Raw genomic sequence first — 19,571 nt, 5'->3', positions numbered from 1 at the left:
ACAATTGTTTGATCAATTTTGCCAATCAAATAATGAGATATCTCAAAGAAATGTGAAGCTCAACTGAAAAGTTTTTTAGTGTTGCTTCCATTTTGTGTTGACAAAATGAAGGCCATTACAATACAACTGTGTCTCCATTCCTCAAATTGGCAAGTGTTTTCCCAAATACTTTGTTTAGCTTCCTTTGTACCACTTGGAAACACTGTGTCATGAAGGTTAGCTTGCTGACTTGATCTAAGCATTTGGCTAATAATTAATTGTAAATTTATTTGTGTAGTGATACTAAATAACTATGATACCGTGCTTGAATTGACAGAAATCTTACTGCAAATTAGTTTCATAACCTTAAGCTAGATTCTTTGGCAAATGACCTTGATGTTACGCAGTTATGTAGCTTCTTGTTTAATAGACAGTAAAACCCATTTAGGAAACTCGCATGCTGTTCTTTTGAATTGGAGTTGTAATTCTATTGCAAAACTATTATTCTATCAGTCTTGATTAAGAGTGAACACTATTATGGTATAGATAAGATGCATCATTTGCGGCTATTGATTGAAGAATCTTTAAAATAAATTTGCTAATCTTGTTCTAGTTCATAGAAATTTGGCCCGTCTTAACTTCTTTGTATTTGCAGGAGTTTTGTGTAAAGAAGAGAGACCGTGTTGAGGTTGTTGCTATGCTTGGCATTTTTGGAGCACTGATAAGTACAATCCAACTGTATCCTCAGCATGCTTGTGGACAATTTGTTTTTTCAGTTCCTGAAGTTTTTATAATTACCAGATTCATTGGTTGATTTAAGTGTGAATTATGAATTGCAAAAAATCTCTTGTGGGGTGTATTGATAAAATAGATCTATGTGTTAAAAACTTAAAGGTGACAGTCTTAGGTTAAATTTTTACAAGCTTTACGTAGTGTTTGTTCAGAATATTGTGTCTCTTAATACAATCGTTGAGTTGGTATATCTTGAAGGGGTGGCTAGGTTTAATGTTTAAAAACTTTACTTAGTGTTTGTTCACAATTTTATGTCAACAGTAAATATATTGGTTGGGCCGGTATAGCTTGAAGTGGTGGTTGTCATACCCATGTCCTCTTAATTCTACCTTTTTTTCTATCCTTGTGTGTCCGAAAAAATGCCCACAAAATAACATTCTATTTTAGGAAACAAAAATAGATACTGCTTCCTCTTTCTTAATACTACTTGAAATCCATTCCATAAAATGCTTAATTGTCTTGTCCTCAGCTTAAATGTTTCATTGGTTGCGTACTATCATTAGGCACAAGCATGGAGTTGCATAAAGTAAATGACTGGTTTGTTCATATTGCCTCATTAGTAGGTTATACTGTGAATTGATCCCTCTAAACCCAATAATATAAGATATAGCTCAAGGGCTAAGTTTTTCCCAACTTGATCATGGACTATCTATGCTTAATTTCTTAAGTTCAATAGTGTATTGTATAAAGTTGGGCAACCATCTAACAATCAAGAGTTTTCTTAAACAAAACCCATGATATGCTTTGACCATAACAATATTTGGCATTTATGCTTCCCTATCAAGACAGTGTCTCTAAAGAATCCTCATGGTTGCCATGTAAGGAATAACTGGATATGAGAATAATTCTACATATACAAATTGTTGTTAACATGAATTCATTGTGCTGTAAATGTTCTTACTGTTTAGGACATGCATTAAGGCTGTAATTTTGGCACAAGTTTTCCAGGCATCATCAAGATATGGATTTGCAGGGAAGCAACTCTCTTTGAAAATTTCAAATCTTGCAGAGCATACCGTGATAATAATCCCTAATTCAAACTGTGTACTTTCCTCTATGAGTATCTGAAAGCATATGATGTTCGGATATAGAATCCTTCCATGGCAGGTGGAACATGCAATTCTTTAAGTCTGTATCCATATCCTCAGAAAATTACTTGCCTTTTGGTCTTGTGCAATGGAACAATATCCTTACCAAAGGTGTGATTTTCATACACTATTTTGAGATTCTTTCTGAAAGATCATTGCTTCATTTGGCAATAGAAGGTTACAATGTTCTTTGTACCTGGGTATTTTCAGTTTATGTATTGCTGAGTTTAAATCTTCTTCAAAATAATGTTTTTTATGTGTATGCTTGTGTAGACAAAGGGATTGATACACACAAATATTAACATGTTTTAGGTGTAGATTTTATCTGCTCAAACATCCATCTATATGAATGCCTTGACTGCAGCTATTACAGATTGATATTTGAGAGAAAGGAACTAGAATCACTTGCTTGGTCCTTCAATATTGTAAGTTCTTTATATGACTCCAAACCTTGTTGAAAACAACTAAATACTGCATGCACAATTTTTCGAAGATGGGTTGAAATTGTTAAGTTTGTTTTATATGCAAAAATGTTGTGAGCCATTTTCATTAATCAGATGAGTTTGTTACCAAGTCCAACATATGATTGATCTAAATAAACTGGTTCCTAAGCCAACTCATGATAGAAAATGTTTATAGCATATTTTTGCATTGCAATCTTTCTCTATAAGGAGCATTGTCAAAATGAGAATGAAAAGACTAATGAAGTAGAAAGAAACATAGTAGTGTCATATGATGGATGATTGACTATAGTATTTATATAGGCTATCTATTCTAGTGGTCAATTCTAATCAATTTTTTCAGTTTTTATTTTTTTAATATAGGAGTGCAATCATTAACATGCTATTTAGAGAGGGGAAGCTTATCAATAAAAACTACATTTTGGTAACATAGCTAAAATGTTTCTCTTGTTAAAAAGAAAAACACAGAAAAAATAAAAAGATAAATTGCAAGCTTGTTTTTTAATCTCTTCTTTGTTACATTTGCGCCATACTATTATGGACAATGCATTCACTGCTATTATTGATTAATTGACAACATATTATGAACTATGGACAAATAAATGTGTGTAGAACAGAGAGTCTACCAATTGTGCAAGCTTATAAAGATTATCTTTTAAAGTGGAATGATATAGTAACTTTTTCTTGGATACCATTGTTTACCGTATGGGGTAAATAGATTAATGCATATAGACAATAGACAAGAACATGTAACACAGTAGTACTCCTTTTCTTAGTCGCATATATGCCGAAGGGATTACATAGTGCTTTCAATGATGATTACGATGATGATCCAAAGTTGTACATATACCATTCCGAAGGGGTGACTTAACCTCGTTGGCTATTTTATAACATCACCAACAACATGCTAATCTACCTGTCAGCTATTTTGTAATTTTACAGACAACATCATCCCCTCCAAAAAGAAAAGTCGTCTCCTGACAACAATTACAAAACTCAAAAATTGAAAATTGCACAACTAATTACATCAATACTCAGATACTAGGCAGGGGGATGGGTCCCTGGCGTCAAATGTTTACCGTATGAGGTAAATAGATTAATGCATACATACAATAGACAAGAACATGTAACACAATAGTACTCCTTTTCTTATTCGCATATATGCCGAAGGGATTACATAGTGCTTCCAATGATGATTACAATGATGATCCAAAGTTGTACATATACCATTCCAAAAGGGGTGACTCAACCCCGTCAACTATTTTATAACTTCATTGACAACATGCTAATCTACCCGTCAGCTATTTTGTAATTTTACCGACAACAACTGTAATATTAGGTTGCATATAGGTTTGTGATCAAATATATGGTCTCAATGTTTTCTTTTTCTTCTCATTGTTTGGAACTTGAATTGAGATTTATCCATCTCCATTCTTCTTGATATATAAATACATTACGATTTTTTTTCACATGGAATTCTTGGAATGATGGATGTGTTCTTAGAATATCTAGTAAATTTTAGAGAACTTTGCAGTGGACGGGTGTGCTAAAAGAAGATAATAGCATGTTTGACTTGTTTTTGTTGTGCACATAAACCCTAGGTTGGAACTTAATGATGCAATGCAAGGTAGGAGAATCCCCAATAGAGATGTCTCAGCTCCCAACAAATAACCACACAACGGAAGATAAACAACAATGCAAGTTACAATAATTTATTCATAGATATAACTGATTACATGCAATGTGTCGGGTTGTAAGGTCTTCTCGGTTACGGCCCAATACAAAGCAAGTAATAGTTCTGCAAGACCCCTCAAGATCCAATCCAAACCCTAGCTAGTCCAGATCCACACTCTGGTAGAAACCTCCAAGGAAGATCCAACTGGTACGTGCAAGCCCACCAAGCAATCTCCTTGTTTCCCAAGCCTCAGCTACTAGCCTTTCTCAAAATTCGCTCCTCTACCACCTCCTCTTCTTCAAGATGGATGAATAATGACTAAAGACTTCACCACAACCCCTACTTATACCAATCTAAGCCACAAGTCGGCCCAAAATGCTAAAAACTAGATAAACCTAACATTAAATACTTGAAGAGCCACAAGTCGGCCTCCAACAGAAATTAAATACCAAACGCCTTTAAAGGCTTATAATAATTATTAAATAGATCAAAATTAAATACCCAAAACCCAAATAGGTCCACTCAACCCCACCAAAATCCCTTAATCATGTAGGATAGCCAACTATGCCAGGATGCTCCCACATCACTTCAGAACCTACCATGCACCAGCATTTTTCCCCAAACACTAGAGATCAGTCTTAAAGAAGGTTTCTCTTGAGGTGAATAGAGGATGTGGAAGACACAATATAGAGTAACTATGGGGATGTGTACATATAAATAAGCAAATTACTGATCATGTGCAACTTCCATAACATTAGAATAGAACACATGCTCAATAACTTACACAAACTGAAGCTGATTTGTTCACTGATCTAAGTGACCCCTCCCCAAGAGGGGGAAACAAAATCCTTAATTTTCTACTACTCACATGAATATTATTGGTCACCTCGTAACCTCTTAGATGAATACCCCTGTCTTAACCTTTAATGAATAAGAGGCATTCTTATATAGATGCAATTCCTCCTATTTATAAAGTTATTGCACTTTAATTTCTTGTCCAGCTCCAAAAATTACCTCTAAAGCACATTGCTTCTTGTGAAACAAGATCACATGCATTCTTTTGCTAAATATTACATTTCTTTATATGGAGGAAACCTTGTACACATGTATTTTTACATAAAAACTTATTATGTAGTTAATAGTTATGGCTCTAAAGTCCTCTATGGTGTAATAACCCCAACTGATTATAACTGTGTTGAACACCAATTTCCTTACCCCTCAGTTGTTTGGCATTTCGTCAAACACTTTGCTAGCCAATTTTTATAGTACTAAAATGGACCTGAATCATCACTTCTTTTAAAGCTGATGGATAGCCATATATATATATATATATATATATATATATATATATATATATATATATATATATATATATATATATATATATATATATATATATATATATATATATAGATATTTTTTCTTCTTTTAAGGTTTTGGTGATATAATGGCATGTGAAGGAAGAAACACTAATATGGAATTCCAAAATGAAAAGTACTTCTTCCAACACAAGAATACACAATTCTCTCAACACAGGAGTAACTCCGAATTTCATTCAAAAGCAACAATAGCTGTAATGATATACGTAAATACAAGATGTAAACCTGGCAGTGGCATAGCTCATAGAATGGTTACAGCAGACCCCATTATGCGAGCCCTATATAACCCAGCAAATTCAAGTTAGGAGATGGATTGCAACATTGATCCCGATAACAGTCACGTGCACAGGTCTGGACGGCAGACAATGTGTAACTTCAGCAGCCCAATCTGGTTGCAAACTTCACGCCAAACTGGTAACAAAAGGCCAGCAACAAGGTGGATATGAACGTTTCAGCCAGGCTTCCATTGTCCACGTCTTCCCTTCCAAATTGCAAAATTCAAACCTGTAATGACCCTGCTCAAATCTGATTGAAAACTTCTGATTGAAGGCTCAAGAAATTTTGTCAAACACTTTGCATACAAGGGTCATACGACTGATATAACTTTTCAGTTTGCTAAAATGACTCTTTTTTTCAATTTGCATCAATAAGAATGCTTGCAAGAAGACTCCAGATTGTCTAAACAATGACCTAACATGAATGTGCAACTAATTTTGACAATATTCAATGCATATATATGATCTAAGGATGAGAAATGAACAGCTACAGCCAACTGACATTTTTACAAACAGTTGGTATGCAAACTAACTTCATGATAATAAATGATATTGAATTGCTCAAATGAAACCAGCAACTATTATCTCCTTAATTGCAATAAAATTTCTAATACAATGCTCATGAAATATGGCCAAGACTCTTGGCATTTATATGGATTACAAAATATGATAATGTTGGTATAATGCACACCTATAGCTGAAACTTATAACACCTAAAATGCAATGCTAACATAAATGATAAACAAAGGAACTTGGAGAAATGATGATGCCTTAAAAAAGAGCTGATGAAAGAATCAAGTTTCAAGCAAAATGAACTTCTCTTAGGCCCAATCGATGCTTTCACCCAGCCGCCCTTGTTCTTGCCTGGCAATACTTTAGAAAAATAAATGCAGCCTCTAAGCTCCTCGAATTTGTCCTTGAAATGATTGTCTCGACGATAGCAATTGAATGCAACAATACCTAGAACCATCGGATACCTCTAAGTGAAGATATGAACAAAAATATGTTTCCAATGATGCCCTAGCAGCAGTATATCAGACTTCTAAATAAATTGTAGATGCTGCAAATCACCTCCTCAATGCAAATTCGTTGAAGACTATGAACTCCAAAAAGTCTCCAAAGCAAACACCAATCAATCTCATACAAAACTTGGCCAAAGGCCCCAAAGTTTTAACCAATGAAGCACAAATGAAAGTCTGAAGTAACTTTCTCCCTAGCTGCAATAATTCAAGTGATATTTCACACCCTCAAAATTGCCTACCAATTGAGAGTTTTCATTCTCAATGGCCAATTGTGACTACTGCAGAAACCCTAGGCTCCACAACCATCAAATATCAACATCAACAGCAAATCTGCCTGCTGAGAATGAAACCCAGGATGCCTATTTATTCTTTTTTCTCCACTTTCTCCAGAAACTTCTAGAACATTATTTTATTTATTAAGTGACTTTATAAAATATTTTATAATTCAAGTCACTTTATTAAATTAATTAAATATAAAGTTACATTTTAATATTTTTTTATTTGATAACTTTATAAATAATTAACTTAATACCACTTATTTATTTAATTAAAAAAATTAATTAGTCATCCTCATAAAATATTCATTATTTTGGACAACTTAATTAATTAAATTAATTAAATCAAATTACCTCCAAAAAAGGGGACATGACAAAACCTTTTCAATAGTTGTCCAAGTCTGCAATAACCTAGACGACTAGTTGTAGATAACACTAGCACCCAGAACCCTGGTGGATGCGAAAGGGAAGGGGCAAAAAGATAATTATGTTTCTTAGTTTACTAGGATCCTTGGATACAAAACTTTTTATGTCTTACTGTTGGTTAAGGTTTTGTTGGTATACAACTATTATTAAGACTCGGGTTGGCCTGTTATGCCAATTTTGGTTATGTTGAACTATTGTAGTCTGCTAGATACCTCTGTTTGGTTTTAGCTTAGTTGCTCTTAAACTCTGTTGGTCTTTTTGCAGACATTTGGAACTATGTTGATGTTTAGTCTTTTGTCTACTGGTGATTTCTGCTGGTAATGTGCTGGTTACCAGCTTTTTGCTTGTATGGGCCGACCCCCTCGTTTTGGTCGCTTTTAATTTCAAAAACACTGGCACCTAGAATTCAGCAATCAAGGTGCTCTATCAGAAGATAAATGGCCACCTGACCCTTAGACACAGTGGCACTGAACTTGCAGAACTTTTCTGCCCAAAATGCAGTGTCAATGATGCATATAATTCCCAATTGTAATTGATAATTGCAGACGCCCAACTTAGTCAATTACATTCAGTATTTGATGCTAATTTGCATATATAAGAACAATTGGCTACATTAATCAATGGTGCTCTCCACCACAGTAGTCATAGCTCAAAGAAGACAACAACAACACAGTAAGAGGAAATAACAAAATTCAGACCAAGTCCATTATACAACAGCAATGGATTGAAACTCACAATTCAGAAACCCTCACAAATATATACATGCATATTTAGATCATACCATATATTATCATAAATCTGACCAAAGCTATTGTCCTCAACACTCCTTCTTAGCTAGGGAAGATAAAGAATCTAACCAAGGATATATATCACAATAGACTCGTCTATTGTGAGAAGAGATATCACCTGATTCGTGATATCAGAGAATAGAATATGCTCAAGAATATTAAGTGATGTGACATTCTTCTTATATATCCAAGTTATGGTATGTGCACTGACATCAAGTCTCATGATGTCTATCATAATCAATCATGACATATCCACGGGTACACTTATCCACCATGATTTATCTCATAACATAGTAATATTCAATTGATATCAAGTCTCATGATATCTATCAAAATATCCAAGAGATACTAATTATCATGACATGTCCACCATATCAAGTCACATGATATTCATCATGATAGTGAAGTAATCATTGTAAAGTCGTCACCTTACAATGTTAAATACAAGTTTTCATTATTTGAAAGATCGTCACCTTTCAGTAATGTACATAGGGGGCCTATAGAGTCATAGAGTCGCACATATGACAAAAAGAGCTTACACATTAAACATCTTATATATATATATAGTAGTACAAATAAACAATTTGAGACTCAATCTCAATAATTTACATTTCAGCCATACCAAGTTTCTTCCTGAAATGTTCAACTTTTATTTCGGACAGAGACTTGGTGAGAATGCCTGTTGTTTGATCGCTTGTACTAGTATACCCCGACTGGATCACATTCCTTTCTACTGTGTCTCTCACATAGTGGTAAGGAATCTCTATATGCTTTGATTGATCATGGAATATTGGATTCACTGAAAGCTTAATACAACTTTGATTGTTGTTGTGGATAGTAGTAGATTTGAGGGGCTCACCAAATAATCCCACAAGCAATTTTTGAAGCCATACTACTTTTGTTGCTCCGATAGAGGCTATAATGTATTCGGCTTCTATTGAGCTTTGAGCCATTGAAGACTGTTTCCTACTTATCTATGAAATCATAGTCAATCCGAGAGTAAAGAAACGTCCTAATGCACAATCTAATTCAGTGTATCCATGTAGATCTAGGTCAACATTTTCATATTTTGGACCATATCCAATAATGCCTTGAAGGTATCTCAATATATGCTTCCCAGCAACAAGATGCATCTCTTTTGGTTTGCACATAAACTTGCTTAAAGCATTTACTGCACAACAAATATCCGGTCTAGTGATAGTTAGGTACATCAGTGATCCAATTATTTGTCTATAGAGTGTATGTTTTCCAAATTTTAACTCTAATGTTGCTTCTTTCAATTTATGTAAGTTGGTTTCCATGGGTGTAGACATCGCTTTACAATTTATCATTCCAAATCTCTAAAAAATATCAATATTATGTTTCCCTTGATTTAAAATGATACCTTCTGATTTTTGCTAGACTTGCAACCCAAGTAAGTAATGTAAAATGCCCAAGTCCTTCATATCGAATTCTAAGGCTAGGTCCTTCTTACATTGAACAATAAGGTGATCTTTCCCTGTAACTAACAGGTCATCAACATATAAGATTAGTATTAACATATGACCTTTAATTATTTAAAACAGAGATTTAATCTGCATCATTCTTTGAAAACCCTAGTCCTATAAGATAGCTATTGATCCTTTCATACTAGGCTTGGGGAGCATGTTTTAGTGCATATAGGGCTTTCTTCGATTTGCACACATGTGAATTTGCATTATGAATCACAAAACCTTCAGCTTGCTCTAGATAGAGTTCTTCTATAGTCCCATTCAAGAATGGAGTTTTCACATCCATTTGGTGGATCTTCCAGCTTTTAGCTGCAGCAATAGCTAATATTGCTTTGCTGGGAGGTTGGTCTCTTCGTCCCCTTTAGGTGAAGCCGAAGGTACTGTTCAATATAGACTCATGGATTTGTGACATATGCTTAACTGTCTCCTGAAGATACTTGTCTTTGGCTGTCGTGATGTTTATTGACAACTCGAGCTTTTGGTGCAATGACAAACAATGATTCCAACACATGGTATCAGAGCATTGGGTTGTGGGTTCAAAACCTTCGGGTCATGCTTAGGGGGGATTATTGGGAGGCTGGTACCTTTGTCCCCTTTAGGTGAAGGTATCATTTAGCATAGACTCATGGATTTGTTACATGTGCTTAACCACCTCTCGTAGATCCTTGTCTCTGGCTATTGTAACGTTCATTGATAGCTCGAGCTTTTGGTGTAATGACAATGGTGATTCCATCTAGTTTTTAGGGCAATAGGTGCAAACATCTCTTCATAATCAATACCTTCCTTTTGTGAGAACCATTTGGCAACAAAATGTGCCATTTGCAACATGTTTGATTTTGAAGAGACATTTGGAAGAGACAACAAATTTCTCTTTAGTCTAGGTACTATATCCCATACATCATTTTTAAAAATGGATTGATACTCCTTTGTCATAGCATCTTTCCATACTTGATGCTTGAGAGCTTGTGTAACGCTAGTAGGTTCTGAGTTAATGATTTCACTCATTAAGGTGTTAATGTGTCATGTCCCCATATTTATAAGATTTAATAATAAAATAAATAATACTAAATTATAATATAATTTATTATTATTTATCATAAATATAATAAGAAATTAGTAACAATCAATATAATCATATCATATATGATGATATGATTATAATATGATTAAAATGATGAATATAAAAAATAGATAAAAATATGAGCAATAATAATAATTAAATATAATTAATTAGACAAGTTTAAATCAAAAGTCAACTTGACAAACATAATAAATAAAATAAAAATAATTAAGAATACATTGAGATATATTAATATAACTATGTTATAGTATTGGAACAACAAAACAAATAAGTTATATTTAAATTGATGTAATACTGGTCAAAGTTATAACCACAAGACCAATGGTCATGACCTTTCTAAAGCCTCTTTCCAAACACTATACATATGGGTTAACCATAAGGCTGTCGGGGGGAAGAGAACAAGATATTACGGAGTATTTGAAATTGAGAAGAGGAAAAAACCATAAACTTGGATAGTAGAAGACCATGTCATGTAACATATTAAGAAGGGAGGCCGAACAAGATCAAGGGTGATGAGGAATAGGATAGGCAATAAGAAGGAAAATAGTTGGACATCTGCAAATGATGTCACCAGAGGAACAGCCAAGGATTCGATGGGAAAATCATAGAGTGAGTGCGAGCGCTTTGAAAAATACTCAGATGGCAAGGAAGAGTCACCTCTAGAAAACAAGAGGCAAATACAATTAGAAGAATGGCATCAATAAATGCAGCATAAACATTACAGTGATCCAAACAATTTACACTTAGTAAGAGCAACGGCCTAGGGCATAGCAGTTATGAACTATTTATTGGAGATTAGTGACAGCATCGTGAGTACATAGATAGGAGATAAATTGGAGCTTATGCATGAATTGAAGTTGCAAGAACTTGGGTATCGATCTGACATGGAACAGAGAGATTCAATTGAGCAGATAAAATTAAAAAAGAAGAGAAAGACTATAAACTTAGAAAAGATAAATAAAAGCCAACGGCAAAGACATAGACATTCAACGTGAGTAACCAGACAGTTCCAGCATAAAACTAATCACGTGGGAAGAGATAGAAGACAGTCAGGGTAACAGAGAATATAAAAATATAAGCATATTAAACAATGAAGATAAGGCTCAGCACAATTAGAATTTGAAGACAATTAAATCAGTGATTAACAGACCAATGAATACAAAGAATATCATAAACAGTCCTGACATTCAAGACAAATATTTACCACAGATATAAATTGGTTGACTTCCAGATCATAAGACCAACCTTTGACAGATTCAATAGAAGTCTTTGTGTTTTATCATATTGGCATCAACATAGGATATATGAACTGCTATATCTTCAGATTCATATTCATAAGAAGAGTATATGAGAAGCACGATGCCCATTCATTGTCTATTCACAAATCATTGATATCTTACATGAAGCATTCAGATTTGGATATACAGTTTTGAGTAAAGATAATCTCCAATAAAAACATTGACACTATCATCAATTGAGCTTACTCAAAATATTTTAGAAGAACGTATAAGAATTGATATCTTATCGGTAAACTTTTATGAACTAGTCTTTTTCAATACCAAATGCTAAATAAGGAGGAAGTCATCTTTAGTTGAAGCTTGAAGAATGTTGTTCTCATATTTCAGTTTCTAACAGACAAGGAACAATACAGTAGTATCAGAGCATGATCTTGCCATCCTGTAGGGTGAGTCTGAAATAATGATCAGCATATAAGAACAAGAAATCATCAATGAAGGTGAAGTATGTGAAAAGATTGTGGATACTTGGTGATAGTTATACGATTGAATTATACAAAATATTATTGCAGAATTGTGGATAACCTTTTTACAAACTTGTGGAAGAAGTGGTGAACACTAGTCCTTTGGCAAATAATAATATGAGGACCATCAACACATTACGCATTCAGGATTGATCATCATCTAAACAAATAACATTCATCTCAGATCAAACCGGACAAGATATGTTCTTGTCATCATGCAGGAAAGGAAGAAAATGAATAGAAAGGAGTGGTATGGGGAAGGATTCAAATAAGAGGAATAGTTAATTCAACAATGTTCTGATGGAACTCAAAAGGACACAACAAGAATATCAATCAAATATATAAGACCAATCATTGATTTGGTGATCTCTTATAGTTAAGGATAAATTCTTGCAGAATATTGAATTTGTTGAGATCGAGAGGAAGAAGAAATAGACTACTCCCAAGTAGCCACTAATAAGAGGAAAATAAAGCATAATAATTCCTAGAAGGCATTAAGGTAGAAAACTAACCTTTTTGAATGACTTCACAAGATATTCTATAATTGAATACTCTTAAGGAACTGAGGCAAGGAATCGAGTATTCTTTGAAGGACAGTACATACTGTTAAGGAAAATCATATGCATATGTAAGGATGGATACACCCAAAGTGGGTATCCATAAGGGCTAGGACGAGGAAGAACTCCCTCCTAGGAAGGATGGATATATCAAGATTGGTTATTGATAAGGTCTTAAAGAGAAGCATTGTGAGAAGATGGTGCTTAGTAGAGGGCTGTTCTATTAATTGGAGCCCCAGGAAGCACTCCCCCAGGAGCTAAGCATCTGGTCACAACTTCTCCTTAAGAAGGGCTTAAATTGGGAATTAGGATCTTATAAGTAAATGACTTACAAGATTGAATAATGTTCTTATCATAGTTTTGGAGTACTAACATATGATTCAGATTTATTTGTCAAGGAGTTAGTCACCACAAACTTCTGTAGCACGAAAATGATAATTAGAGGAAGGAACCTACCAAGGATTTTCAACATGTGTATGCATCGTGTCTTCATGCATCAATGTGTATCTTTGTGTCTGCATCATGTCATCATACACTGATTATATATATTTTGTGCATGCTTTATGTTTTCATATATCCTAGTATACAAGTTTCTTAGTGAGTGCCAGGATCAGACACATCATCTTTGAGTATCTAAAGCATGAATGTTCATAGTCAATGAACCATGGACATTATTAGCAAGTGTTAAGATTGAGAACATTCTGTCAAGATTGGATGAAGAGGATCTTTAATGAATGTTGTAATGCTTAGAAATGAATTAAGACAAGACTCTACATCTTTGAAGGTTTACTCACTCAGAATGAAAGTAACACTTAGCAAGATGAGAATTACAAGTGTTCTACTACATCCAAATAAGTTCCTTCTTTAAATTCATTCTTAATAATTTAAATCTAATCTTGTAATATTTAAATTATATTCATAACGATCTAATCCCAAAGTTGGAATTGTTTTTGTAGCACTATAGTGAGGTGCATCGACCATAAAAAAATCACAAGGAGAAAATATTGCATTGCTTGAGGACAAGCAATCTTGGGAAGGGTAGACTGTCATGTCCCCATATTTATAAGATTTAATAATAAATAAATTAATAATAAAATAAATAATACTAAATTATAATATAATTTATTATTATTTATCATAAATATAATAAGAAATTAGTAAGAATCAATATAATCATATCATATATGATGATATGATTATAATATGATTAAAATGATGAATATAAAAAATAGATAAAAATATGAACAATAATAATAATTAAATATAATTAATTAGACAAGTTTAAATCAAAGGTCAACTTGACAAACATAATAAATAAAATAAAAATAATTAAGAATACATTGAGATATATTAATATAACTATGTTATAGTATTGGAACAACAAAACAAATAAGTTATATTTAAATTGATGTAATACTGGTCAAAGTTATAACCACAAGACCAATGGTCATGACCTTTCTAAAGCCTCTTTCCAAACACTATACATATGGGTTAACCATAAGGCTGTCGGGGGGAAGAGAACAAGATATTACGGAGTATTTGAAATTGAGAAGAGGAAAAAACCATAAACTTGGATAGTAGAAGACCATGTCATGTAACATATTAAGAAGGGAGGCCGAACAAGATCAAGGGTGATGAGGAATAGGATAGGCAATAAGAAGGAAAATAGTTGGACATCTGCAAATGATGTCACCAGAGGAGCAGCCAAGGATTTGATGGGAAAATCATAGAGTGAGTGCAAACGCTTTGAAAAATACTTAGACAGCAAGGAAGAGTCACCTCTAGAAAACAAGAGGCAAAGACAATTAGAAGAACGACGTCAGTAAATGCAGCATAAACATTATAGTGATCCAAACGTTTTATACTCAGTAAGAGCAACAGCCTAAGGCATAGCAGTTATGAACTATTTATTGGAGATTAGTGACAGCATCGTGAGCACATAGATAGAAGATAAATTGGAGCGTATGTATGAATTCAAGTTGCAAGAACTTGGGTATCGATCTGACATGGAACAGAGAGATTCGACTGAGCAGAGAAAATTAAAAAAGAAGAGAAAGAGTATAAACTTAGAAAAGATAAATAAAAGCCAACGACAAAGACATAGACATTCAACGTGAGTAACCAAACAGTTCCAGAATAAAACTAATCACGTGGGAGGAGATAGAAGACAGTCAGGGCGACAGGGAATAGAAAAATATGAACATATTAAAAAATGAAGATAAGGCTCAGTACAATTAGAATTTGAAGACAATTAAATCAGTGATTAACAAACCAATGAATACAAAGAGTATCATAGACAGTCCAGACGTTCAAGACAAATACTTACCACAGATATAAATTGGTTGACTTCCAGATCATAAGACCGACCTTTGAGGGATTCAATAGAAGTCTTTGTGTTTTATCATATTGGGATCAACATAGGATATATGAATTGTTATATCTTCAGATTCATATTCATAAGAAGAGTATATGAGAAGCACGATGCCCATTCATTGTCTATTCACAAATCATTGATATCTTACATGAAGCATTCAGATTTGCATATACAATTTTGAGTAAAGATAATCTCCAATAAAAACATTGACACTATCATCAATTGAGCTTACTCAATATATTTCAGAAGAACATATAAGAATTGATATCTTATCGATAAACTTTTATAAACTAGTCTTGTTCAATACCAAATGCCAAATAAGGAGGAAGTCATCTTTAGTTGAAGCTTGAAGAATAATTCCTCTATGGTTTTCAGTCAAATAATAAATTAGACAAACCCTCCTATAGTTATGATATATATATATTATTACATATATAATATATATTATTATATATTATATATCATTATTATATAGATATTTTATATATTAATATTTATATTGACTAATTAATGATTGATCTGTAAATACATGTCTCTTCATGAGACATGTGCCTTCTATGAATATTTATAATTCTTGAAAATCTGCATTTCAAAAAACACCAATTACAATGCCAGTGCTATTTACATTTGCAAAAAACGATCCATGTTACTCAACATGGTATCAGAGCCAAACTGTAGATGTAAAGAAGTTTAGAGATCTATTCTTAAAAAATCAATAAAGAAAAAGTGATGAAGGGTGCTCCCCTTAATACCATAAACACATTACAGGAACAAAGAAACAACAACAAATGTGGAATTACAAAATATGGACTTCTTATTTGCGCTACAAATATGGAATTCATCCGGGCACTCCAAGGCCTCCAACGGTGAGCCTGAAGATTCTTCTACAAATTTTTCCATCGAAAATTTGCAATAACTTCTCCGATACTTATGCTTGAGCAATGGGGTTTTTATGGTAGGCTTACAACTCTAAAATGAACCTTCTTTTAGAAAATGAGATCATTTTGAACTCTTATGACAAACTTGCTAAAAATAGCAAGCTCCTAGAAATAGCAATCCCCTTGTCTACTAGTCTTTATTAAAATAGAAAAGACTGAAATAAAAATATTTTTGGGTGATGCAAGATTGCTCTTACACCCAGGATGTTCCTGCATTAAACACCTGGGGAAATTTGAGAAGTGACCCCGTCATGTCTCAGGCATTCAGAGGAAAACGAGGATGGTTAACCTCCTCCTATGCTAGCTATAATGAATCCTCAACTAACTTCCTGTTCCATTTGACTAGGTATTCGTCATAACTTTTGTTCCTTGTACTTTTTCCAATAGGACTGTCCAATATCTCCTCAATCTCCTTTGTAGTCGAACTAGTTGCTGGAATACTCCACTGTGCTTCTGCAACTTCATCTCCATCACCTCCGTCATAATACTCTGTCAAATCTAAAATATTCAATACTAGTGAAATATTCAATTCAGCAGGCAACTCCACTTCATAAGCATTTGCAGAATCATGCCTTTTCACTATCTTGCATGGTCCAAACTTCTTCATCTTTAGCTTTGTATATGTACCCACTGGAAAATGCTCCTTTGTCAAATGAACCATGACTTCATCTCCAATCTGAAATTCCTCGTACCTCCTTTTCACATCTGCCTTAGCCTTATACTGTGTATTCATCTTTATTATGTGCTTCCTCACCTCCTCATGGATGTTCTTCAAATGTTCAGCAAAATCTTTTGCTTCAGCACTACTTATCTCTCCTTTATCCAACTACCTCAATTCAGAAGCATTTCTAGGACTACTCCCATATACAATCTCGAGTGGTGATTTACCAGTACTTTTGTTCGTAGAATTATTATATGCAAATTCTGCCTGTGGTAAAATTATATCCCATCCTTTTGGCTTGTCTCCAACCAAACATCTCAGTAAGTTTCCCAAACTACGATTCACTACTTCTATCTGTCCATCAGTCTGTGGATGATGTGATGAACTAAACTTCAAATTTGTCTTCAACTTCTTCCACAATGTACGCCAGAAATACCCAACAAATTTGGTATCTTGATCTGAAACTATACTCTTTGGAAGACCATGCAGTCTCACCACTTCTCTGAAAAACAACTCTACCACATGAACAACATCACTAGTCTTCTTGCAAGGGATAAAATGTGCCATCTTTGAAAACTTGTCAACCACCACAAAAATAGAATCATGCCCACGCTGAGTCTTCGGTAAGCCAAGAACAAAATCCATGCTAACATCCTCCCACTGCTTCTCTTGTACAGGTAATGGCTAATACAACCTTGTATTCTACTTCACTCCTTTCGCCATCTAACATACTCTACAACTTTGTACAAACTTCTTCACATCTTGCTGCAACTGTGGTCAGTAATAATTCTTAGCAACTAAAGCTATGGTTTTATCTCTGCGAAAATGTCCAACCAATCCTCCACTGTGCTTCTCCTTGATCAGATTCTCTCTCATTGAACTTCTAGGAATGCACAATTGGTTTCCTTTGAACAACATACTATCCTGGATCATGAAATCCAACCACTTTGTCCTGTCAAGTGTAATAAGTTCGGTACAAGCCTTCCACGCTTCACCAAAATTAGGATCATTTGGATACAAAGTACCGAGTTCCTTGAACCCAACCACCTCTATTTGCATTTCTGTCAGCAAAAGTTGTCTTATACTAAGAGCATCTACAACTCTGTTAGACTTCCCACTCTTGTGTTTTAAAACAAATGTATAACTCTGCAAAAACTCAACCCACTTCAAATGCCTTTGGTTCAATTTTCTTTTACTATTTAAATATTACAAAGTTTGATGATCAGTATACAAAAGAAGCTCCTTAGGAAGAAGATAGTGCCTCCACTTTTTCAATGCTTGAACTATAGAATAAAATTCCTGATCATAAACCAGATATTTTCTTTTGGCATCATTCAATTTCTCACTAAAGTAAGCAACAAGTCTACCTTCTTGGCTCATAACAACTCCTATTGCAGTACCACTAGCATCACAGTCTACTTGAAATACCTTGTCAAAATCAGGAAGTGCTAAAACAGGCTGCCCAGTAACTTTCTCTTTCAACAGATTAAAACTCTTATCTGCCTCTACAATCCACTTAAATTCTTTCCTATCCCCTCTCATTATTTCAGTCAAGGGTCCACAAATACTGCTAAAACCTCTTATGAACTATTTATAAAAACTAGCCAGGCCATGAAAAGATCTTACCTTTGTCGCACTCTTTGGAGTAGGCCATTCAAGGATAGCCTTCACTTTCTCTGGGTCCATTTTCAGACCTTCTGCTGAAACTGCAAATCCTAGGTATACCAACTCTTTTACAAAACTACACTTCTTCAAGTTTATTATCGACTTTTCTTCCCTCAACTTATCAAACACCTTGTGAATATGGATCAAATGCTCCTCCAATGTCTTACTAAAGATCAAAATATCATCTAGGTAAACAATAACAAATCTACCTAGAAACTCTTTCAATACCTCATTCATGAGCCTTATGAAAGTGCTCAGTGCATTGGTTAGCCCAAAAGGCATAACTAACCACTCATATAGTCCTTTCCTTGTCTTGAAAACAGTCTTCCACTCATCACCTTTTTTGATACGAATTGGATGGAACCCACTTTTTAGATCTATCTTTGTGAAATACTCAGCTCCACTCAAACAGTTCATAATATCATCCATCCTTGGCAATGGAAATCTATACTTGATTGTGATCTTGTTGATAGTGCGAGAATTTGTGCACATCCTCCATTCTCCATTCTTCTTTGGTGCTAATACTGCTGGTACAACACATGGACTCAAACTCTCTCAAATCATCTCTTCACTTTCTGCTAGTGTCATTCTATGTGCTGCTTTGTTTGGCAAATTGGCTCTTTGAACCAAATTTTTTTGGTGACTGATTTTCCTCATTAGGGGCAATCCCTCAGGTACATTATTTGATAGAATATCGAAAAACTCTCCCAACATATCTGCAACTTTTGCAGGTACCTCCTCTACTTCTTCTTTACTATCTTTTGGAATTATAGCAAAACACATATGCTCACGCTTCATACCTTTGAGAAACTCTTTTCCATCAACAAAACATATTTTGGCAGCACTACATGCCTTTTCTTCTTTCTCCTTCAATGTTTTCAACTTA

General features: G+C 34.2%; 1 protein-coding gene across 2 annotated transcripts in view; it reads left to right on the top strand.

The window, feature by feature from the left end:
* LOC149532225 (uncharacterized) overlaps window positions 1-19,571 on the top strand; it is a 208,205-nt gene that overhangs the window by 106,585 nt on the left and 82,049 nt on the right. For both annotated transcript variants that reach the window (XM_089808523.1, XM_089808524.1), the window contains exons 6-7: window positions 635-717; window positions 2,233-2,284. In XM_089808523.1, the coding sequence (XP_089664649.1) occupies window positions 635-717; window positions 2,233-2,284 (135 nt within the window). The remainder of the gene's footprint in view (window positions 1-634; window positions 718-2,232; window positions 2,285-19,571) is intronic.

Source organism: Cupressus sempervirens, chromosome 11 (genome assembly GCF_028749045.1).
Source record: "Cupressus sempervirens isolate cs-2001-9-10 chromosome 11, ASM2874904v1, whole genome shotgun sequence".
NCBI lineage: Eukaryota > Viridiplantae > Streptophyta > Pinopsida > Cupressales > Cupressaceae > Cupressus > Cupressus sempervirens.
The sequence above is the reverse complement of the archived record's forward strand: the minus strand, read 5'-3'. Positions and strand labels throughout refer to the sequence as shown.